The sequence below is a fragment of the Perca flavescens genome, chromosome 11 (assembly GCF_004354835.1).
Source record: "Perca flavescens isolate YP-PL-M2 chromosome 11, PFLA_1.0, whole genome shotgun sequence".
In the NCBI taxonomy this organism is placed as follows: Eukaryota; Metazoa; Chordata; class Actinopteri; order Perciformes; family Percidae; genus Perca; species Perca flavescens.
Window position 1 is genome coordinate 6,506,140 of NC_041341.1, and position 24,512 is coordinate 6,530,651.

General features: G+C 43.0%; 1 protein-coding gene across 1 annotated transcript in view; it reads right to left on the bottom strand.

The window, feature by feature from the left end:
- Positions 1–17,897: 17,897 nt before the first annotated feature.
- pde1a (phosphodiesterase 1A, calmodulin-dependent) overlaps positions 17,898–24,512 on the bottom strand; it is a 42,296-nt gene continuing 35,681 nt past the window's right edge. The window contains exons 14-16 of the mRNA XM_028591701.1: positions 23,438–23,622; positions 21,433–21,618; positions 17,898–18,846 (exon numbers count right to left, since the gene is read on the bottom strand). Of these exons, the coding sequence (XP_028447502.1) occupies positions 18,779–18,846; positions 21,433–21,618; positions 23,438–23,622 (439 nt within the window). The 3' untranslated portion in view covers positions 17,898–18,778. The remainder of the gene's footprint in view (positions 18,847–21,432; positions 21,619–23,437; positions 23,623–24,512) is intronic.

Below are 24,512 nucleotides of genomic sequence, written 5' to 3' on the forward strand. Positions count from 1 at the left end.
TCCAATTTTTCATTTTTTTTCCACCTTGACAAATTCCAAAAATGGATCTTTAACCTATTTTTCCAATTTTCTGTTTTTCATTCAGAGGATCAGAAATTGAGAAAATTACAAAATTGCGTCTGAGCTCCAATTATTCAATACTGTAATGGTTTTCTCTTTCTCTACTTTGCGGAATATGCAAGTCATTAACTATATACTATATATCACGAGACATTTCTAAAAACATATTGTTTTCTAAGAAGAATGAACATCACATGTCAGTCAGTCAGCCTGACATTTATTCCATCTGTAAAGAAGAACATAACGTGGAATTTCAGCTTTTTTTGATTTCGCTCCGTTTTGCTGGAAAGAGTTAAGATGTAGTCATCATGAGACTTATTTTTTCAGATTATTTTTTGGCCATTTTTAGGCCTTTATTGACAGGACAGCTGAAGAAATGAAAGCGGAGAGAGAGAGGGGGAACGACATGCAGCAAAGGGCCGCAGGTCAGAGTCTAACCCGGGCCCACTGCGTCAAGGAGTAAACCTCTGTATATACGTACGTGCGCCCGCTCTACCAACTGAGCTATCCGGGCGCCCATCATGAGACATTTCTACAAAGTAATTATTTTTAAAGAAAGAATGCACATCACATGTCAGTCTGACATTCATTTCATCTGTAACAAAGTACACAACATGTATTTTCTACAGTATAAACTGAAAATATTTAGGTCAATCACTGGTAAAGAAATAAATGAATAAATATTGAATAGAGATTTAAAAAATGGTCGGAAAATCCCCCCCCCCACACACACACACACACACACCTAGTAGCTCATACACTGACTGTGGAGAAGTAGCTCATACAACCGCACTTCCAAACATCCGACCTATCCCTTTAAAGCTTAAGTACGAGAACGGGGAACGTATAAAATGATAAATCACATTCATGGTTGGCAGGTGTGAAAGCAGCCGACTCAGAGACGGCATTTCTCACCGCAGTATCAAAACAAGGCGTCTGTTTTATGATTTCCTCCGCAGAAGGAAACAAACAGATCATCTGCGTGATAGATGGAGTTTGCACTCTGGGGAGCGCACTCCCGTTTTCATTACATTTACGCGGTCCGACTTACTGCACAGGCTTATCGAATCTACACGAGATGAAACCAAATTACAAATTCAATCAGCTTTGCATTTCACTCTATTTCTCTCCGTCTCATGTGGGACTTCAGCACATCAGAGAAAGATAATAAATATTTAATGAAAGAGGATATAATTGAGAAAATCCAGAGTATCCTTGAGGGTATAAAACATGATTTAGTTGCATTTTAATGTCACAGAGACTGTCCTCTGTCACGGAGGCGTGCTGTCATCTTTCCCCATTTACAGTGTAAAACCTCCAATCTGTTTTGAAATGAAGTGCTTCTACGTATCTTCTGTACGATCACGTCCTCGTTACAGCCCGCTATACTCCCAGAGAGGCGCCTCATTCTCTCCTCACAAGCCCCGCTGAATGGTGATATGACACGCGTCTGGGAGCTCGGGCCGCGGCGCATTGAAATTCAGCTCACAGGTGAAGCTGAAGAACGGCAGAAAGTCTCAGAGGAAGGTGCGATTCAGGTGTTTTCACTGGCGAGAGAGAGAGAGAGAGATAGAGAGCTTCTTCTCTGCACTCCTCCAAACACAACATATATGTTCAACGAAGTCATTCACGCAAACACATTGCTCTAGCCAAGAAATCGAGACGCACCCTAGAGACAGCAAATCTAATTTGCAGCCAGGGTCAGTCTAGCAACTCTCCGATGGCTTGCGAGCTGGAAAAACCAAATTGTGGTCAGGCCAATCACATCGTGTATGGAGTTGGTGGGCGGGGCTTCACATAAGGAGGGCAGAGTTGCGATGGTTCTTCGTGAATTCCCCGCTACTTGAAAACAAAGAAGATGGCTGCTGCTGCTGGCGACCAGCGGTCTTTCAAATCGGCTTTGGCAGCGACTCTGGAAGACTCGGAGTTAAGCACTGAAGTCATTCTTACAAAAGGAAGGTATGTTTGGAGTTTTGCCGACCGGATATTATTTAAAGCTAATGTATTTGCACTTACTACTTGTTGTCTCGAGTTTGTACCTTCAAAGTTGAAAGCACTTAATTGTAAGTCGCTTTGGATAAAAGCATCAGCTAAATTACATGTAATGCAATGTAATGGATACGGCAAAAGTTTAATCTATCAACTAGCGTTGCTCTGGTTGGCTATGAGTGCAGGGGGAATTTGAAAGAACCGTTTGTCCCGCCCCTCGGATTGAGCCCTGCCAATGGTGAGTTCCCAGACCCAACATCTGGATGTGGGTCTGGCTTGTCAAGCTAACACTTAGATGATTCAAATTTTTTTAAGGTCACGTTTCGATTCAATCTGATTCAAAAATGTGGTTTGTTGAGCCACGTGGACGGGTAGTTTACAACAATAGTTTTAAGTTTCTTAGAGTTTTACAAGGTGCATGTGAATGCACCCCGAGTTTAACGATGTGCACGTGAACGCACCTTGAGTGCTCATTGACACATGCGTGGCATTCTCATAAACGTATTCAGTCAGTAACAAACACGGCATCATATCCTCACGGGAATGTTTTTACATTAACAGAAGACGACTGAAGCTCAGCAGCTGCAAGGAATAGTTTGACATTCAGGGAAAAACACTCCCTGATTAACACATTATTATTACACATTGTATTTGTGTAAATGCAACCTGGACAATTGCCCTATTAACTTACATTGTAACTTGTTTCTCCACTGCCGACTGCAGCGATCTCGCTTAACACTGGACCAATGTCAAAGATTGTTGTTCCCATTAGTCACTTAGACACTAAAACATAGGAAAATAGGATCCAGGTTGAAAAGAAATGGTAGTTACCCTTTAAGTCTTGAGACTTGCACATGTGTGACTTACTCCCATCTCTGCTTACTATACCTTTAAAGGTCCCATGGCATGAAAATTTCACTTTATGAGGTTTTTTAACATTAATATGAGTTCCCCCAGCCTGCCTATGGTCCCCCAGTGGCTAGAAATGGTGATAGGTGTAAACCGAGCCCTGGGTATCCTGCTCTGCCTTTGAGAAAATGAAAGCTCAGATGGGCCAATCAGGAATATTCTCCTTATGAGGTCATATGGAGCAAGGTTACCTCCCCTTTCTTTGCTTTGCCCGCCCAGAGAATTTGGCCCACCCATGAGAGAGAGAGACATCATGGCTTTCAAACGAGCAAAGTGGTGGTTGGTCAAGGCCACACCCCCACCCTCCACCTTGCCCCCCCTCTCTCCTCCTCAATAGCTACAGACACAGAAATGGCACATCCTAAGGAAAGCTCATTGTGGGACTGGCTCTAGTGGCTGTAATTCTGCACCAAGGCTGAATTTGGGGAAAGAGACTTCAGATACAGTATTAGGGGACCACTTAGGTCTATATAAAAGATACTTCAGATACAGTATTAGGGGACCACTAAGGTCTATATAAAAGAGACTTCAGATACAGTATTAGGGGACCACTAAGGTCTATATAAAAGAGACTTCAGATACAGTATTAGGGGACCACTAAGGTCTATATAAAAGAGACTTCAGATACAGTATTAGGGTACCACTAACGTTTATATAAAAGCATCCAAAGAGAACCATGTCATGGTTCTTTAAATAAATGAAAAGATAAACGTGGGTAAGTTAATTAGTTTCATTTGAATGGTGACAAAAACAATTGTTTCTACCCTGATGGGTGTAATCTCTGCAGCTGCACCTCTTGTTCATCCCCAACAGGGATTAAGTTTGGGTGATGAAACAAACACAGTTAATAATAACGCTTCCATTCAGCAGCAAACTAAATGACTGTGTTCACAATCCAATTATTATGATCCTGAGTGTGGCGCGACCCCTTCCTCCCTCTCAGTTTGATGCCATTTGTCACGCCATCAACCCGAATAAAGAGCCGACACACTGAGTGTCAGCGATGAGACAGACGCCTCATTCGCATCGGAACAGACGGACAAATGAGCGGCGGGCGGCCAGCTCCCTCCCAGAGTCTTTGATGATTTCCTGCAGGCCGGCCTCCCCCCTTCTCTTTACGAATCAGTCACCGGTTGTTTTCTACTCTGGCAGGTATTTTAAGTTTCCTCCAGCTTCAAATGAGCCCACACTCTCATTTCAGGATCCCCACCCGGCAGCAGCAGCACGGTAATAAAGAAGGTTAACAAATGGAGCGGAGAACCGCTGGCGTCATTTCAAGGGTGGAACAGTTGATTTATGACTGTGAGGGATCGGATTATTGTTTGGGAGAAGAGATGGCAAACACCTCTCGGTGTAACGCAGTCCAACACAGCAACACCTCAAACTAAAGCCGCAAAAGAATGAAATGCTTGCTGACAATCTCATCAGACTTATCCTGAAGGAAACATTTCATGGCAATCCATCCAATAGTTGTTCAGACATGTCACTGACAACCCAAAAACAATCAACCTAATGAAGTTATAGAGAGGCAAAGTCCCCTTTCCGGTGGACCTCGGCCCTATTTCGGGCATTGAACGAGGACAGACAAATCGTGTTTTGATCCCTAAAACAAGCTACACCATCCTGGACTCCCTATCGGTGGTTATTTCAAGAAGGGTAACAAATTACAGGCGTTTCTGACCTTGTAGTCATGTGTTACTTTCCAACACGGTCTCAAGGCAGTACGTGAAATGGTCACGTTATTTTTAATCTATTGATACGTGTTCATGGGGAAGTTTTTGTAGTTTTTTTTCGTGGTGGCCAGCACGAAATGGCCTATAGGGAGATGCATGACAATAACGGGACGGTTAACGGGGAAACAACACGCCACACGTGGGACGCGATCCCGGCCTGCCGGGTAAAAGTCCTGTGTTGTTTGAGTCAAGTCATGTGACACTTCAGCAATCTGTTAAGAAATCTCTAAAAGACGTGTTCGTTCTGATTTCTGGAGGAGGAAGGAGAGGCTGGGGGAATTGAAAGTTAACTAAAAGGTTTAATAAAACGACAGTCAAAACACAAATGTTACACTGCAGCTGACAGCGGACTGAACTCATGCTCTCCTTGCGGAGTCACATAAAAACAGTCATGTGACATGACAAACAAATACACTGTAAACAGCAGACTCCAACTGCTTCCCTTGCGGGGTCACAGATTGAAGTCCTGAGACATTCCCCGGATCACACATTTATTCCCCTACATCTGGGTGGTTCCTCAAATGAAATCTTCCCCTATTGGTCAGATGTCTCTCAAAAGAAAAGGTGGACATTCCCAATCAGTGTCGTGAGGCTACACCCGGTCACAGGATCTTACCGAGACGGTGTCAAATGTTTCCAAACTACAGCAATACTCGTTCTTTGTCTTGATCACGTCTGGCTCAACAGGGGATGGCTCCCCCAAAAAGAGACAACAGTTACCTTTTCTGTGGGGACAATGAGTACAGTAGACCTGATCAATTCTTTAGAAGCTAAAGTTTGGGTGAGGCAGTCAAATGCTGATTATTGTATTTGATTAGATCTAGCAAGTACATTGTTTTCAAAACAATAGCTGGGTTTTAACTTTTTAACTTCAACAAATCCCGGAAGTGGAACGTCATGGATATAGACTATCAAATAATAGACTTGGGATCCACCTAGAGATTAGTTCTGCTACTGGAGCTAAAACTCTTGTGTGGATGGAGATTGTGTTTGTCTCAAAACGCTGCTTAAAAACCAAAACGTAGCTCAGTGTAGATGTAGCCTGAAGGCCAGTCGCTCAGACTCATGAAGAGAAAATATCAAAATATGTCTTCCTGTTTTGTTGCACCTCATGTTGTCATTTAAAAAAAAAAAAAAAAAAAAAAAAATCACAGCGCTGCCTTTGTGCTCCCGCTACTTCACAGCTTTTAATCTGAATAAAAGGGATTCCCTGTTGACAAAAGGCTTTTTCTAACAGCGCTCCTCTCATCATATCATTGAATCCCAGAGTGGAGAGGGAAAGGCCCTTTTCAGAGGAAAGCTGTTTGCTCATCGGAGCTGAACGAGCTGCAACAACCTCTTTTCTCTCAACATGACTGTTCAGGCGTTACCTGAGTCGATATCCAGCCTGGTGGTCACTCGCTGTGGCTTTTTGGAGGCATTTCTCTTTGACCGTACGTTATAAATCTGACCTTTTCCAGTTTTCCATCTTGGTGGTAAAGAAGGAGTTATTTACAGCTTTCTAGTCTGTTGACCTGCTGGCCTTTCATTTCAGAGGGAAAAGATGTCAGCTGTGCCTCCTCAAACCGTCAGGCTTCAACACGATCAAACTGGAGAGGCGATCTCCAGGGTTAGCTGCTGGAAGAAAACATGAAAAACACTAAAGTGCTTCGAGAATCAAAGTAAAAAATCCAGCTCCAGGACTCTGTGATTAATGTTGTTCATTATATCTGTGCTGGGAGTCTAAACGTTTGCTGTGAGAAAGGTCTGTGAAGTTGCAGCGCTAGGAGCGCCAGTGGTTTCTGGTAGAAAAAAGTTAATGCATTTACAAAGACGATGTCACGTGACTCACAGTTGGAGCACTTATTCGGCTTGGATCAGCATTAAAAGACTGTGTATCATCTCCATAGAAACAACTCTTTGTATTTCCGTTCTAACTTCCGACTTCCAGTACCCTGGGTAAACCCTGACGAACTTCCGGCAAATTTGACATTTGCTCAGCAAGTCAGTCTGGCGAAGAGCCCATTCAAACCCATTACCAATGTTCACAAAATTGAGGCACCAATCACAACTGCTGAGGCGGGCTTTACACCAATCACAAGCGCTGAGGCGGGCTTTACACCAATCACAAGCGCTGAGGCGGGCTTTACGTGACGAGGATAGCGCAGCGACGGCGAGCAGCTTTTTGTTTACATTCAACATGACGCCTACCGAAGCCGTGCTTCACGTGCTCAGCGAACTGCAGGTCAGTGTGACATATGCCGATTTCATGCCGGTCAACTCTACAATTAACTGACAACATAAGTTATACGAGTTACAATTCTCAAAGACGCACGCGCACAGCACAGTCTCTTTTTCCTTTCTCTAAACTTTTCCGCCGTGTGTGGCGCGTACCCGTTCGCGGTGTGAAGCGCGTCTCCGCGCTATTCTCCCACATGTCGGGAACCTCGTGAATTAACCTGCAACACGTCAGCTGTTTGGGAATTATACAAGAAGATAACAAGTTTGCAATATGCAACACCTGCAAGGAGACAGTAGGGTTTGGAGGGACGACACCAAAAACTTTCCCGGACCCACTCTCAGTTACAGCTGAGAAGGGTCTGGTGTCAACCAGGCTAGACTTCCAGGCTTCTGGTAGCTAACGTATTAAATATGAGAAATATGTGGACAGATATCTAGTGATAAATCGGAGAAAACACGTTTAATTTCTCCGATTCACAGCTTTGACCTCGGCGCTCCCTCTCTTCAGTCCCTTTTTAGCTCGCTTCACTGTGCATGCTTGCGGGTGCACGTTGAGCCTCCGTTAAGAGTTTGTAACAGAAATCAAATGGATTATGGATCTTTTTATTGTAGCTGACTTTACAAGATAACTTCTCTTTTGGCTGTAGAAACAGGAGATGTCTCTTACATCTAAAACCAGCCTCTGGAGACTCCACCAGCTGACTTCTATTACGTTATAAAACCAGCCTCTGGAGACTCCACCAGCTGACTTCTATTACGTTATAAAACCAGCCTCTGGAGACTCCACCAGCTGACTTCTATTACGTTATAAAACCAGCCTCTGGAGACTCCACCAGCGGACTTCTCTATTGGCTGTAGAAACAGGAGTTGTCTCTTACGTTGTAAAACCAGCCTCTGGAGACTCCACCAGCTGACTTCTATTACGTTATAAAACCAGCCTCTGGAGACTCCACCAGCTGACTTCTATTACGTTATAAAACCAGCCTCTGGAGACTCCACCAGCTGACTTCTATTACGTTATAAAACCAGCCTCTGGAGACTCCACCAGCTGACTTCTATTACGTTATAAAACCAGCCTCTGGAGACTCCACCAGCTGACTTCTCTATTGGCTGTAGAAACAGGAGATTCACATTAATTTCTAAATCATGTGAAGTCCCCTCGTAATACTAGTCATGTGCTTTAGACTGCATTAGCTTTAGCTAAGTAAAGTCTGGTTGTAGAGTAAGGTCTGGCTACACCACCAATGTATTCCGGTATAAGAGACATGTTTGCATTTCTTTAAACCAATCACTATCGTCTCGCAAAAGAAAACACCACATAAAATATTAAATGAAGTTAACTGTTGACACAATACAGTAATGTGACGTGAGCTATTTAAATTAGCTGATACGTGGTTAAACCTCATTACTTCTTACCAGTATATCTCTGTGTACTTTGTCGTTTAAGAATGACAACACACACAGAGAGGAAGGTGAAGGACAAAGTCTGACATTTCCAGGCTTTATCCTGGAAATGTTCTTCCATTGATCCAGACTAAGCTGTACCTAACAAAGTGGCAACTGAACGTGTGCTTGTGTCTTTTTTTTTTTTTTGTGCTGCTGCAATAACCTAATTTCCACACTGCGATCAATAAAATCAATCAACATGTCAGATGCGTACAGTAAACAGAAGATATTTTTTTTTAAAAGCGATGTGGGGCTCAGCCTTCGATCCGGGCCATGCCACTTTGAAAGAATTAAGTTGGCAAAGGTGAAGCCTTCCCCAGCTGCTGACGCAGGCCTGCGTCTGCTGGCAAACACTGTCAATCACAATTATTGTCTTAATTCTTAATGAGTTTGGCCCGACTTCCTGCTGTCACACGTTGGTTCGACCATCTGAACTCAGAGAGGCAAACTCAATCAGTCACGGACGTTGGTTTGGCGTGTTCTGCTGAGTCTGGTGGACGTTTAATATTCTAAGAAATGAGCGACACCCTTCGCCAAGGAGCTTATGTATGTAACTCGGTTTTCCTGTTTGTTTGAACCCATTCAAGTTTGCCTATGATCGGAATACACTATTTATTTACTCTTGGCTACCTCATTTCTTTTCTTTCTTAATTCCTTGGTTGGTCATATATTCTCGTCTGTTGACTATGTGTTGAGGATGTCAGAAACGTTGATAAATGGGTTTGGTGATGTAATGTAATGGATGCTGATGTTGTTGTTGACGATGGTCAACTTTGGAGGCTGATATGCACGTTGTCCTACCCTTTGACGCTGCTATCCATGCACCTTGTACTGGTATTTATTTGTCCTCGTACTGTTACGGTTGTGTTCCAGTTGGACTGTGTGTAGAACTTGTGTGTATTCATGTGTCTTGTACGCAAATTTACAAATCCCACTATGGCCATGCCAAGACCCGCCCTACGAAGCAGCTCGATTGGTTGGGGTTAGGCATTTGACCTAGAGTGGTTAAGGTTATAGGATAGCTGATTGGTCAGGGGGTAGGACCTGAACAAATGGGGTTACGTTACCTTGCGAAAGCATGGACGCCTGGCCAATAAATGCTATTGAGGGGCGGCCATAGTGTGCCAAAGTGGGATTCGTAATATCGTGTCTTGTACGTGTTTATACTTGCTCCAAACCACAGGCATTAATAACGAGTGTCATGCTGTGACCTTTTCACAAGGTGGGGCTACAGCTCTAGAGGTAAGTCTGTGTTTTTTGCCCGTCTCCGTTATGCTAACGTTTGCCCCTGCAATGTTTTGATACTTTCATTTGTTTGTATGATTTTGATTTATTATCACTTTATATTCAAAATATTAGCGTTCAATAGGGTCACCCTCAAAACATTGAATAGTGGTCCTGTCTGCTAGTTCTTCTGGTAAATAGGAGTCACGATGACGCTAGCCTGTGACTGTTTGTGAGTATTTAGCTTCTTGCGGTGTTTTCTGGTTTTCCCAAATGTATGTTAAGTATTTTAAATATTTTAAATGCACAGCGGAGATGATAAGGCATCAGTTAAGCACCATATTCTAATAGTTTTGGGAAAATGTCCACACATACAGTATATAGTGGTTGCATTAGAGACTTGCATATTATAGGAGACTGGACTACTGCCCTTGGCGGAGGTCTGCACTCTCTCTGAGTGGCCTTCGTGTTGGAAAATAGATCATGTTTAAAGCTATAGTGTGTAGTTTCTGTCGCCCCTGTGAGGAATTCTAAGTAATGACAACAAAACTGTTGACGCGTCCACAATATACAAGCCTTCCGTGTTCACGCAACTCTCCCCCTCCCCCTTCCTCCACACAGCTGCTAGTAGCCAAGGAGGACACAGAGGATTAAAAACAACATGATGGACTCTTCAGAAGAGGTCATTATCTTCACTCCAGTTTCTGCGCTGGAAAGTCGCCGGACGCCACAATCTTCTGAACATAGTCATACTGAGAAATCCAGAGAGAGTTGTGTGGAGCAGATAGTCTTAATTAGCTTTGTAGCAACTCATTTGGCAACGGCTTGAATGTTACGGACGTTTTTGTGAGCTATAATATAAGCTCAGTGGTGTTTTAAGCCCCCAACGTCGACTTCAAGGCACCTAATCCTAACCATAACCATTTCCTAATCCTAGTGCCTTCCAGGCAGCGCTGCCTGGAACGTACTCCCCCTCCACCCACATATCTAATCATAACTTTACATAAATAAAGAAATTTGCACCATTACCTGATCCATTCACCAGAATGCAGGAAATGAAGTGTGTGATATGCTCAAAATTTCAGTTTGGCTCAGTGTGGCAAAGTGGAGATTGTGGGTGTTTCATTCAATTGTATAGCATCATCCTGACTAAACCTTGACATATCTGTGATTATCCATTACCCTCATTCCCCTGATCTTAACTTTCAGTCAAAATTATTCATAATTTCTGCTTTTTTTCTAACACAAAAAGTTGATAATTTCATATAAATGAGGTTTATTGACCAGGAATTGCAAAAGATAAGTGTAAAACTAGTGTTAATAAGTTTTGTTCTAGTGGTGAATATACTGTTGGTAATGGAAAAAAGTGCCAAAAATGTTGAAAAAGCAAGCAAAACGTGGGAAAAAGCGACAGATAAAAATGCAAAAAGTGTTAATTTTGACCCAGGAGGATAACACAAGGGTTAAAGTAATCCTTTGTAGTAAAAGCTTCTTCACAGGGGAAAAGAAGGAACGGCGTTGAGTGTTGTCTATCCGCGCGTTCATGGACATCGGAAAAACCTTTTTTCCAGTGAAAACGTCGTAATTCACGTCACTTCATCCGGGAATCAGAGGTGGGAAACTGGGGCTAGCTTTTGCTAACAGAGTTTCCCCGTTGGCGACGCGTTGTTGACAACGGACATACAGAAACATGGCCGACGATCATTCAAATGTGTTGAAGGGTGAGAAACGTTTCCTAAATATAGACAATTCACGCATGCATGTAATAGATTTTGCCAGCGTCCACAACGTGCTGTCGATTTAGGTTGTAGTCGTCCATTGGTTTCAACAGAGTAACTTAAATTAGTTACACAAGTTGTGTGCTACTGCCAGTAACAAGTAAACCAATTCAAGTCAAGTAGGCCCAACAGTTGCTGGCAGTCTTTCGGTAAAAGAGAAAAACTAAATGGTCTCCTATGTGCCTTCCCCTTCACACTGTGGGTACATTGTGGTAAAAAAGCTTCAACATTAGCATAAAAAACACCACAATACGTAAAAAATAAATGTCAAAAAAGTGTCAAATGAATAAGGAAAAAAAAGTGTAAAGTCGAGTGTTTTGAGGAAAGGCAGAAACCCATGTCGAATCCTGACGAGAGATGAGGAGTTTTGTTTTGAAACAAAATTTTGAACTGAGCCATGTTGGTTTTTGAAAAAGCGGACTTTTCAGGATGAAACGGATCACTTTTTTTTTTCTACCGTTCTTTTCTTGTGTTTCTGCTGCCGCTGTTAATCAGACACTGATTGAGAGTGATTAAGGACACCTGTAGTGTTTCTAAACGAGACCAATCAGTGGATGAACATCAGCTGCTGAAGAGACAAACCGCTTCGGAGACGACAGAATGACTGTTTAATAAGACCTAAAATAAGATATCACACAATATAAACCAACAACCTGTGATACAAATGTAGCTATAAAAATGTAGCCTTAGACACTACGTTATTTTTCGACGCTGCTTTCCACGGGTCATTCTATCCACAAACTAACAACAGACAACAAATAAATCAAAGTTATTCATTTTATGTTCATCTTCTAAAGGTGGGGTTGCATTTCCAATGTTTGTCAGCGAGCATATATTTGCAAATACTGATCATTTGAGACTTTTTTGGCGCCCATAGTTCACACCGTTTCATGTGATATATACATCTATATACTTTCATGGTTGGAAGTGACAGCAAATTGATTTAAAAATGAAAAATAATACTCGCTGTCTATCATGTGGAACTGCATGTTTGTGCCTGAAAGTACTTCTAGTGTCTGCTGCCCTCTGGAGGTGTGTATTTGCAGTGCAGCCGCAGAATGAGGAACTGTTTTTTTCTCACAATGACGTCTACTGTCGACTGGAATGCAGGGCATCAGATTGAAAGGTTGATTTACACTTTGAAGACAGTCAGTGTTGCCACAGTTACTTTGAAAAAGTAACTTAGTTACTTTACAGATTACTTGATTTTAAAAGTAACTTAGTTAGTAACTTAGTTACTTAGTTTATTATGGCACCAAAGAGGAGCGAGTCAACCGTGTTTAAGGGCAGCATTTCCTCTACAACATACTGACAGACCAACTTCTTCAACTCTCCCCCCAACTTACTGGTTTTGCACCGAAGTCCAGCTTTTGTTGTTTGGGTGGTGGGGGACCTCCTTCTCTCTGCTTCGCTCCACCTGCTGGGACTTGCTCTGTGAGTTTTACTGCAGTGCTGCGACTCCAAATAGTTCTTCAGATTTGACGTAGTGTTTTTGTAGCTAGATAGCACTTTGTCGCCACCAGCACAGTGTGTACAACCAACCTTAATATTGCCGTCTTTAGCTGACACAAACTCTAAATAGTGACTGTATTTACAGCTAGAAAACGCGCATCTCTCTCTTCCCTCCATTGTTGTTTACAGTTGTGTCGCTGCGTGGAACACGTGACCTGTCCTCATGCTGAAAACGTGACTTGTCGCATACGTGACTTCACTCCCCGAGATGCAAGAAGAAAGCAAATATATATTTTTACTAAGTAAAACGACAAAAATAGTAACGCACAGTGACTTGGATAAGTAACTTTAATCTGATTACTGGTTTGGAAATAGTTACGCATTAGATTACTTATTACTGAAAAAAGTGCTCAGATTAGAGTAACGCGCTACTAAGTAAGGCATCACTGAAGACAGCGAGCTGGTTGGTAGGGTTATGGCCTTTAAACCGTTTCTGGACAGGTCAAAGAACTGAAATGCAGAGATGCTCACAAGTCTCTGAGCTAGAATCAAAGTCAAGTCTCTATTCTCTGAGTTTAGAGTCCAAGTCAAGTTTCTGAGCTTAGAGTCAAAGTCAAGTCTCTATTCTCTGAGTTTAGAGTCCAAGTCAAGTCTCTGAGCTTAGAGTCAAAGTCAAGTCTCTATTCTCTTAGCTAGAGTCAAAGTCAAGTCTCTATTCTCTGAGCTAGAGTCCAAGTCAAGTCTCTAGTCTCTGAGTTTAGAGTCCAAGTCAAGTTGCTGATCTTAGAGTCCAAGTCAAGTCTCTATTCTCTGAGTTTAGAGTCCAAGTCAAGTCTCTAGTCTCTGAGTTTAGAGTCCAAGTCAAGTCTCAAGTCTCTGAGTTTAGAGTCCAAGTCAAGTCTCAAGTCTCTGAGTTTAGAGTCCAAGTCAAGTTGCTGATCTTAGAGTCCAAGTCAAGTCTCTATTCTCTGAGTTTAGAGTCCAAGTCAAGTCTCTAGTCTCTGAGTTTAGAGTCCAAGTCAAGTCTCAAGTCTCTGAGCAAGAGTCCCCATATTTTGCATTCAGTGCTTCTTTTGTTTGGGCCTTGTTGCTGTCTGAAGTTTTTAAAGCCAAAGCTTCTGATCAACAGCACAGAAGCTGCCCGTGCGATCGACATGTTTGTTGACCTCTCATGTGTACAGCAGGTACGCATTAAGTGTTACATAGATAAGTAGTAGTAAGTTTAGTAAGATTACAGTCAGCTCATCAGACGTTTCCTGAAAAACAAACGTTCACGAGTCCTGCATCTCGAGTCTGAAGTATTTTGAGGATGACTATTAAGTCAAGTCTAAGGGCCCTATCTTGCACCTGGCGCCCACGTCGTTTAAATAGCAAATGCACCTGCGCCCATGGGCGTGCTGTTCTTACAGGGAGGTGCGTTCAGGTGCATTCTTGGCGTAGTGCTATCTTGAGGCAGTGGAAAGTGATTGACCAACAAAAACCTGGTCTGAAGTCAATAACGCAGCATTTCTTTGTTATTTTAACAGCAAATTAGTAAAATGCGCCTAGGCCATTGCTAATTCCTCCCAAACAGCTGACGAATTCATGTGACACTTTAGAGGGAAGGACGACTCATCCCTCTAAAACACATTTCCTCGGTGCCTCTCTCCTCCCGTGATTTCCTCGCATCTCTCCCGTGCCTCCTCGGTGGGAGGGACTAAGAGGAAGGAGGAGTAGATTTAAGCGACATGAGATGCAGCATCTGACACTAAAATTTTCAGACGGACAAATCAGGAGAAAATGAACTTTGTTCCAGACCCGTTGCCAGATCTGGCAACACAGAAAAGCCAACGCCAGCTAACGTTAGCGAACGCCCTAAAAAAAAAACTAATGTTCGTAATTCTAAATAGGTCTTTTAGCTGTGTAAATATCTAATGTCAGCCAAAGAGAATATTAATAAATTATTTAAATATAACTTTTCATCCATCCACACAATGTTCACTACACTATCAAACGAGGCCACGCCCATTTAGGAGAGAGGAAGTGTACCTTTTCATACCAATGGAGCAGCGGGACATGGGCTATTAGAATTTTTGACCACATGCACGAAATTAGACGTACATAAATGATATCACATGCTGGAATAAAGCTTGAATAAAACTGAAACAGGAGGGGACTGGAGTTCTTGTTTAATACAATAATACAGAAAACAGCTGTACAATATACAGTGCACACACACACATACACTCTCTCTCTCTCACACACACACACACACACACACACACACACACAGAGCCAAAGAGCACACAATGAATATAGCGCACATTGCATTAACGAACACAGTGCTCAGAGGATCCAAAGAGTTTTCACTGTCGGCCACGTTGGCTCCACCCTTCAGCTCGTCGGCCATTGATCGTGATTTTATGGTCGACGTCAGGAGAAGTGACAGAGACGTGGTTGTATAACCAAGTAGAACAGAAGGTATCTGATCTCCGAGCTCCTGTCTATTTAAAGTTTTTTTTTCTGCCGGTCGGTCGCACCTCCTGTTTCCATCGGAGTTGCTCGTGTTCCCACAATGACGGCGGAGAGTACAGTACAACGTTACGCTAGCCTATATAAAGTATAATTGCCCAAAAGTACAAGACGACCCATGCTGCAAAAGCAAACGTCCTTTTAAAGTGGTCACGTGTAAACTGATGTGTCATTTAAAGGTTTTAAAATTCACAGATTAACTGCTGCTCTGCTCTCTGTGGGTTCAAACCTTTGGCCACGCCCCAATTAGCGATGTCACAGCAGGTCAGGTTACAGTAGGCCCATTTGACATAGAGACGCAAAGTCCCTGCACTTCAACAACACAGGCGTTATTTCGGAAAAACTATGTAATGTAGTGAATGGGGACAGACATATACTGTTTTGATAGGGTCTGAATTGAGCCATTGATTACACATATGTTTGTCAGTTTAAAAATTTTGCAACTGCAGAAAATCTCATCTTGTTTGTCGTAGATTTGTGGTAGTACCACTTAGTTTTGTGTGTAACCGCTCAGTGAACTACATCTCTCGTCTCGCGCAATATACGTCACCTCGCTCGCTCGCTAGCTTAGAATCAGAATCAGACTCAGCTTAATTTGGCCAGGTTTGCGTAAACAGACAAGGAATTGGACTCCGGTTAATCTAATCCGGTTAATAGCTCAGAATGAATTGCCCTGTTGCTGAAATGTGCTATACAAATAAAGCTGCCTTGCCTTGCCTAATGACTTACCGTACATATTCTTTTTGAAATGACGCCCCATTGTCGGTCTACCGAGAGTCCCTCCTCTTTCCGGGACGGATGTCTCGCTCGTTGCTTCTAAATCTGAACCGTAAGACTGAAAATATGTAATTAGACTACGCGCCCAAAAGTCATGTACGTGACGTCATAACTTTCTCTTTCGCTGATGTTGTGTGTGTGTTTCGTTCCGGGATGTAACGGTACTCGCGCCGAGAAGCGGGTCCTTCCCGTTCTGTCTCCTTCCCGGCTCCTTCCCGGCCGATAAAAACCCATCAGGTGAGATAAGGTTACATTTGTGCGTTGCTGAGTTAACTAGCTAGCTCCTTTACTAAGCTAGCTTCATTTCAAACGCTATATCGTGGCTCACAACGGCTCCGATATCCTCGAGGGTCTATTGATTACTCATTGACAGATCCGACATCACATATTGGGGCGTGGCCAGAAGCACAACACGCTTGATAATTTGAACCCATCATAAAGCAGATATTCACACTCCTTAAAGGAGGTCTGCTTCTTACCAGCACCACGTCTCATTCCTCCAGATAACAGATATTTAGCCACGAACAGCCGCTGTACACTCCTTGGTTTCAACACACATCGTACGAAAAGTTAAGCACACCGATTCGTATGATACGCTACGAAATTACGACCGCCGGCCGGTCACATGACGACTAGTCTCGCATTGCTTTTTTTTTTTAAACCAATCACAACGATCTTGGGCGGTACTAAGTTCCAGACGCAGCAACGGTGGCTCTGCTAAATAGCCTCAGGAAGGAACTTGTTTTGGTGGAACATTTGCCACCCGCAGAAGAAAACGCCACATACAATATTACATGAAGTTAACTGTCGCAGTTAGAGAAGAAATGCCCTAAACATAATCTTTGTAAATCTTTACAATTATTCCCCAAAAGAACCGAGCAGGCCTGCCTTGTTGCGCCATCCAAATTTTCTTCAAAACTTGACATTTTCAGCGTGTAGCTCGCTAGCTCGAAGGTTGTTGTTGTTTTCCTGAAGAGAATGGAGTTTGAGAACGGCGACACACAGAGAGCAGAAGGTAAGGGACATCCCGGCAATTATCATGGAATTTGAATCACAGTCATTGATCCAGGCTACGTGGCAACCGACAGTTAAGTTTAGCGGTTATTACAGTTACATTTAGCAGAGAAATGGGTACCGGTCACTGCAAGGCTACGGTTCTTTCAGGGTCCGTTATAGTTGAATTTAGCCGACAAAAGGTGACTGTCATGCAGTGGCGACAGTTAGGTTTAGGCACCAAAACAACTAGTTAAGATTAAAATATTGGGGTTTGCATTAAAACACCGGCTACCTTGAGTAGTACTCCCGGGACAAGAACACCCGTATTCACTGTATTCCTCTTAACTTCTTCCGGGACACCGAATAAAAATATGCAGAATACATTACGAAATTACAGTGCATTACTTATCGTAGTTAATACGTACGAATGGTTCATGAGAACAGCCTGTTGGTTTTCACCTGTCTGTCTTAAATTTTATTTTAGACTTAGTTCCTCTGAGCCTTTAATGCATGGGCGTAGGAAGCACACAAAATAAAGTGTGTGGGTCATCCCTTGCTAGTCCGTACAGTAGCACCTTGGCTTTAATATATATAACAACACATAGCACTGGTACAACTACTAGCTTCTCTCATTGACCAGGATTCAAAGAGCTGCTGACACTTGGTTGAATGATGTTAACATTACTGTACCTAGCAAAAATGTTGGATAACTGTTAGCTTTATAACAACATGTGCAAGTGTACTGTAATTCAATGGTGCAACAAAGACCACACGATGCCTTTAAAAGCAACAGGCGAACAAATGATGACAATCCACTTTAATACCAGCTTGTTAAGTGACAGTATGTGAGCACGCAGCCAGATTTACCTGAGCAGCAGACACGATAAGATGCTTTGACCTTGCTGTGAGTAGTGAAAACTCACCATAATTTATATGGACCAAGGAAAGCATACCTCCAATGGGAGAGATTCTAGGCTAACAAGCCATCACCCTCCCGTTAGCATCCCATTGACTCCCATTCATTTTAGCGTCAATTTGACAGCGAATAACTTTACATCTGAAGCGTTTAAAGACTCTATTTGTCCATTGTTTATTTCTAAAGAAACATGTAAATGTATAAAAGGCTCCATTACCTTATATCTCACGTTATGGCCGCGTAGCAGACGTTTTTTGTAAAAATAGACTAACGATTGTGTCATAGCCACGCGACTTACTGTCGTTATGACTTTAATATATTTTGGGCATTCCTCAGGTGGAATGGATTTGACTGACGGCGCTCTGAAAGGTAAAAGCCAGATGCGCTGAAAAGTGAGTGGGTGTGATATCATTGGTCCCAAAAAGTGGGCGGGTCTTGTCCCACCCACACACAATGGTTCTGACGCCCATGCTCAAATGAAATCATGAAACACTTTCACCACAGCGAACGGGCTGCGAAGCTGCTAAGAAGCTGTTGGTCTGATGAATGTCGTCACTTTGAATCTGGTATGTTTGTGGTCAGTTGTGAACGTAACGTCGAGTGGCCTTTTTTTCTTTTTTGGCGGCCACTTGAGATGCCGTCGAGTCAGCAGCTGCGTTTGAACAGCAGGGTCTGAACCGTGTCGTTGTCACTGCACCGTTCCACCTCCTGTCGCCACGGTGATCTGCCACAGTCAGACACGGTGGTAAGTTCGCCGTGGAGCGTCATCAGGCTTTTTCAGGCACTTCGTCATCATCATCATTGTCCTCCGCCTTCTCCGCCGCTTGCCCCGACCCTGCAACGATCGCCATGAAACTGGTCAGCTCATTGGGGCTACATTAACGCTACAATGTTCTCATTTTTTAAGCAGCGTTTTGAGACAAAAATACAAGAGTTTTAGCTCCTGTTGCAAAACTAATCTGCGTCCATATTAAAGGTGCAGTAGGTTAGACTTATCAAACTAACTTTCTGTCATATTTGCTGAAACTGACCCTATGTTCCAGTAGAACAACATGAAGCAGGTCATTATAAAATAAAAATCGGTAAGAGCAGGGATTTATTAGCTTGGAGCGAGGACGGGGTGGAACTGTTACTGAAAGGTATCTAAGCTACCTAACCGCTTAGACAGACTGCTGGCGTCGTCGTTTTCAAAATGTCTCCATTTGTGTTTGTCCAGACTAACGCGGGGGGCGGCAGCGTTTCCAAATGTGTTCGTTTTAAGGCGTTCTGAAACGACGCAGTAGTGTGGACGCAAGACGTGAACGTAGCAAAAGATTTATTTTTTTAAACCGAAACATAGTAGTGTAGATGTAGTCTGAGTCCTACTATACACGTTTAGGGTTGGGCATCGTTTGGATTTTAACGATTCTGATTCCAATTCCGATTCTTGCTTTAGATTCCGGTTCTTATCAATTCTCGATTCCGATTCTCTGAGGGGTGCAGTTGAAACGTAGCCTGACGTGGTCCTACTCAGATTCTAGTCAGAATGTGAGTCTGAAACCAATCCATTGGGCTGTGATTATGGGGCGTGTTCCAACCGAACCAGGAAAGAAAATGCCTCTGCATTCATTGGATAGACCTCCAACCAATCAGAGCAACGGAACTCAACACTGTGTATCGTCTCCATAGCAACCACTCTTTGCACAATGCATTCGCGTGCATTCGTTCTAACTTCCGACTTTTAGACTTTTTTGAAGCTGGATATATCATTTGTTTCTTGTAAATATAAATGTGGATAACGTTAGTGATAGTGACACGCTCGCTACAGTTGCATTTCTAGAGATGGATCGGCGAAAACACGTTTTATTTCTCTGATTGACGGCTTGGTTCTAGCGCCGGCGGTCCCTCTCTTCAGTCTCTCTCTATTTCTCTCCACCATATAACGCTCTCTCTCTTCAGTCTCTCTCTATCTCTCTCCACCATATTACACTCTCTCTTCAGTCTCTCTCTATGTCTCTCCACCATATAACACTCTCTCTCTCTTCAGTCTCTCTCTATGTCTCTCCACCATATAACACTCTCTCTCTTCAGTCTCTCTCTATGTCTCTCCACCATATAAAGCTCTCTCTCTTCAGTCTCTCTCTATCTCGCTCCACCATATAACGCTACCGTGCTTTCGGGTAGTTGTTGAGGCTCCTCCGCTGAGGATTTTAAAATGAATGCACCGTCGATATCTTCTGTAACAGACGCGATGGTGGAATCTACACATCAAACAAATTCAAATTCAACCCAAGTGTTCTTTGGTGACGTGATTGATTCTGTTACTGTTGATCATCTGTCCGACAATCTGATTGGTCCGAACAGATCCTGTTCGGGCAATGATTGCTTCTCAACGGAGCGACTCCAGACCGAACTTCCCGACCTCGAATTTTGTGGGCGGGGCTAAGTTTGGCTGGCATCCAGGCTAGTTGAAACGGGTCACATGCCTATTTTCACAAATAAGAGGAAAGTTTTATTTTGATTCAACGGTGGTTTGCAGTTTTACAGCTTTTTTAGCGTAAAATAAAGCCAGACTAGAGCACTGCTTACTGTGCTCCACGGCTGCAACACAACAAGCGCCTGGCTGCTACGGAAACCCAAACTTGCGCATGTTAAATTGGGAAGTGATGATCGGATTTGAAACCAAATCCTCCAAACGATTCCAATACAGAAACGATTCCGATGGAATCGTAATTTTTGAAACAATTCCGATTAGGAATCGGTTCTCGATGCCCAACCCTATACACGTACATGGCTACTTTTTTTAAACATAGCTTTTTCTCTGCGTTTTGGCATACTCACAAACTGCGTTTCAGGTCACTGAAAATGGAAAACTTCAACTTTATGCAAATGCAGAGCGGGCGACTCAACGCTCCGCTTCTATAAAGTTCCTGCGATGCTACCAGAATGCATCGCATGGCTGCTCGCATTGAAATGAATGGGAAGTGTGGAAATGACATTAACAATGGACACGTTATGTTTTATCGGCAGCTGTTGGTTTGGTTCACAACGCATCAATTATGTTTTTGCGTTTTCATTTGGGGGGAGATTTTTGAGAACGAAGGAGGAAACACACCGGTAGCCTATACGTGTGGACAAGGCGTTATTATGGATCCCACGTAAGTTCTAGGCAAGTCTTGCCCCAGGAAGCAGCTTGATTGGTTGGGGTTAGGCATTGACTATGAGTGGTTAAGGTTAGGATAGCCGATTGACCAGGGGATAGGACCTGAACAAATCAGGTCACGTTACCTTGTGTAAGCATCGATTCCTGGCCAATAGTAGAGTGTGAATGCTTTTGAAGGTCGGGTCTTGCCTATACGTTGCGTGGTTTCCATAATAACGCGTGGACAACGCCTCAGAGTTAGAGTTTAGGACATTTTTGTGAATGATGTTATGTTCGTACCGTTCCAGTTCAGGTGGACAGGTGACTTGTCGTTGTGTGTTTCATCAGGAGGGGAGCCCTCTGAGTTCTGTGATTGGTCAGTGGTGTGTCCATCAGGGGCACTGTGACTGGGCGAGGCATGCGATTGGATGTCTGAGTTGACAGACTCCACCTTCTCTTGTTCTTCTTGCTCCTTATTGGCCAGCTCTGTGCACAAACAAAGGAGCATTTAAGTTACAGAACACAAGATAAAGAAGTGTTAATAATTACTTTTCCCATCGTTGCAACGCCGTTATCGTTACTGAGAATGTAAAGTAGCGCATTACTACAGTTTGGTTGAATGAAGCACGAGGTGTCAGGCTTTGGCTACAAACCAGCTGCCTGGAGAGAGCAGGGGGGGGATGATGACACCGTTGCAAATGCGATGATGATTGGCTGGGTGGGCGGATGCCCTGCTCGCGCTGTCTCACTGCCCGCTCTGACTACCACTAAACACAAGACAGCGACAATGGTGACGAGCCAGGGAAATTCAAAGGTAGCGTTCTCCAACTGGAAGTACCGGCTCATTGAAATTAAAGGCAAGAATGTTTATGTAACGTGCACGCTATGCCCAGGAACAAAAAACTTTACCCACGTCTGCCTCAAGCAACTCAAATCTTATGAAGCACGTCACATCAACACATGCTAACCCAACCCCAAGCCCAAATGCAGCTAGCGAGAGCTCCAGCGAAGGAGACGGAGCCACTCTGTTAAAACAAGCAACGCTCGATTTTTATATTTTTATTTCTATGCATATCATATGACATCAAATGAATACCAAATGTTCTAAAATACTGTATATAGTGTTTTGCAAAATGAACACCAAAAACTGAGGTTTTTGGTCACACAGATTACTTTAATACCGCATTTGAAGCTTTAGCCATGTTTAATATAAACACCTGATATATATACTGTATATGACAGAAAAAAAGGAAAAGCTTCATAGGTTTTGGATCACTTAAGTCATTACAATTTGTCCTTTAATGACCATAATTACTTGTAGCAAATTTCACAGCCATATATCAAATGTTTGCCAGACATTTCACTGAAAACCAAAAATATCAGCCTACGGAGCCTAATCCGATCAGCCTAAGGGGACATGGCATGACTTTTCTTTTCTGGGTGCGCACGAGAAACTTTCTGGTGCGCACGAGTAGGGCTGGGAAAAAAAATCGATTTGATTTAAAAATCGAGTTGGTAGGTCAAATCGATTCATATTTTCAAAAAATCGATTTTTTAAATTTTTTTTCAGTCCAAATACAGTATAAATAATTTGGATGTTTAACAATCTTTGTTGCACACTGCACAGTGACTTTTCACTTAGAGAAATGGTTTGCCTTTGCAATTTTGTTTAAGTTGATGCACTTTCATTAAATACAATAAATATATATTTTTAAAATATATTACAGTTCGCTGTTATTTTGTTTTAAATGGAAGGGGGTAAAAATCGAATCGTAAATCGCAGATTTTTTTAGGGGAAAAAAATCGCCCAGCTCTATGTACGAGAAAGTTTTTGGTGTACACAAGATACTTTCGGGTGCGCACGCAAGAATATCTTGTGTGCACAAGAAACCAATCTAAAGCTAGCAAAATAATGCTAACAAAGTACTGCTAACGTCATGTGGCTAAAGTTAGTATTCCACATTCACAGCATGAAATCAGTTAACAGTTGCCTTTAAGTGCGTTAAAGACACTATCAAGTACGTTGCGTTTTCAGGAAGGCAAATACCTCGTCCTCAGCAGCCGTTCTGACTGGTACCCAGATTGGTTTCTTGTGCGCAACAGTAAAAAAAAAAGAAAAATTACCGTTTCCCATTAGGGGCTCCGTATCAAACTCAAGGTGGCGCTAGACAAAAAGTCAGAGGTTCACCAAAGCCTGAGGGATTCATTCTTTGGGGAACATATAAAATATTTGGGGCAATCCATCCAACAGTTGTTGAAAGGTCTTAAATTTGACTTGCTGAAATGTGTAGAAACCCTGGCGTACCGTGCACGGACAGCTCTTTCCATCTGTCCTTGTTGCTGCCGATGACGCCAGACAGGTGCAGCTTCAGAGCCGGCTGGTCGATGGCCGTCAGGGAAAAGTCCATCTGTCCTTCATCGCTGTTACCATAGCGCCCGCTACTGTGTCTCTGCACCGACTCCACGGTAACGGAACCGCTTCCTGTTAGACTGGAACAGAGCGGAGTAAGGTTATAAAAATGATTACATCATTGTTATAACATAATCACCGTTTCTTTGTTTAACCGCAATACATTGCTAACGTTAGCTAAGGCGCTAAGAGGTACGAATGTTGATGGTAAAAAACCAAAGTACTCTTATAACAGAGAGGCCTGTACCTGTGTTATTACATTATTATACATATATTACATTATCTGGGTCACATAAGGGTGATCTATAACCAAAATATGTATTTGGGATTCATTCCAAACTTTATTTGTTTGAAAAATTAATACATAAATAAAATATATTTTTTTTAAATTTGACTGAAAGAGACAATTAAAGGAATACGCCACCGTTTGTTGAAATACGCCTTATCACGGTCTCCCGTGGCTGTAGATAGGTGGGCCAACGCATCTTTTTGTATCAGTGCAAGTAATTGGGTCGTTTTTTTGTCTTTTGTTGGCTCACTTTTACTCACAACATGCTAACCGGCAACATAGGATTCCATTCACTACGCTAAGCTAACTAGCGGCGCCGCTGCCGGTGTTGCACCGGACTAAAACGATGCATACACAAAAAATGCGTTGGCCCACCTATCTACAGCTAGGGGAGACCCCACCTATCTACAGCTAGAGGAGACCCCACCTATCTACAGCTAGGGGAGACCCCACCTATCTACAGCTAGAGGAGACCCCACCTATCTACAGCTAGAGGAGACCTCACCTATCTACAGCTAGAGGAGACCCCACCTATCTACAGCTAGAGGAGACCCCCCCTATCTACAGCTAGAGGAGACCCCACCTATCTACAGCTAGAGGAGACCCCACCTATCTACAGCTAGAGGAGACCTCACCTATCTACAGCTAGAGGAGACCCCACCTATCTACAGCCAGGGGAGA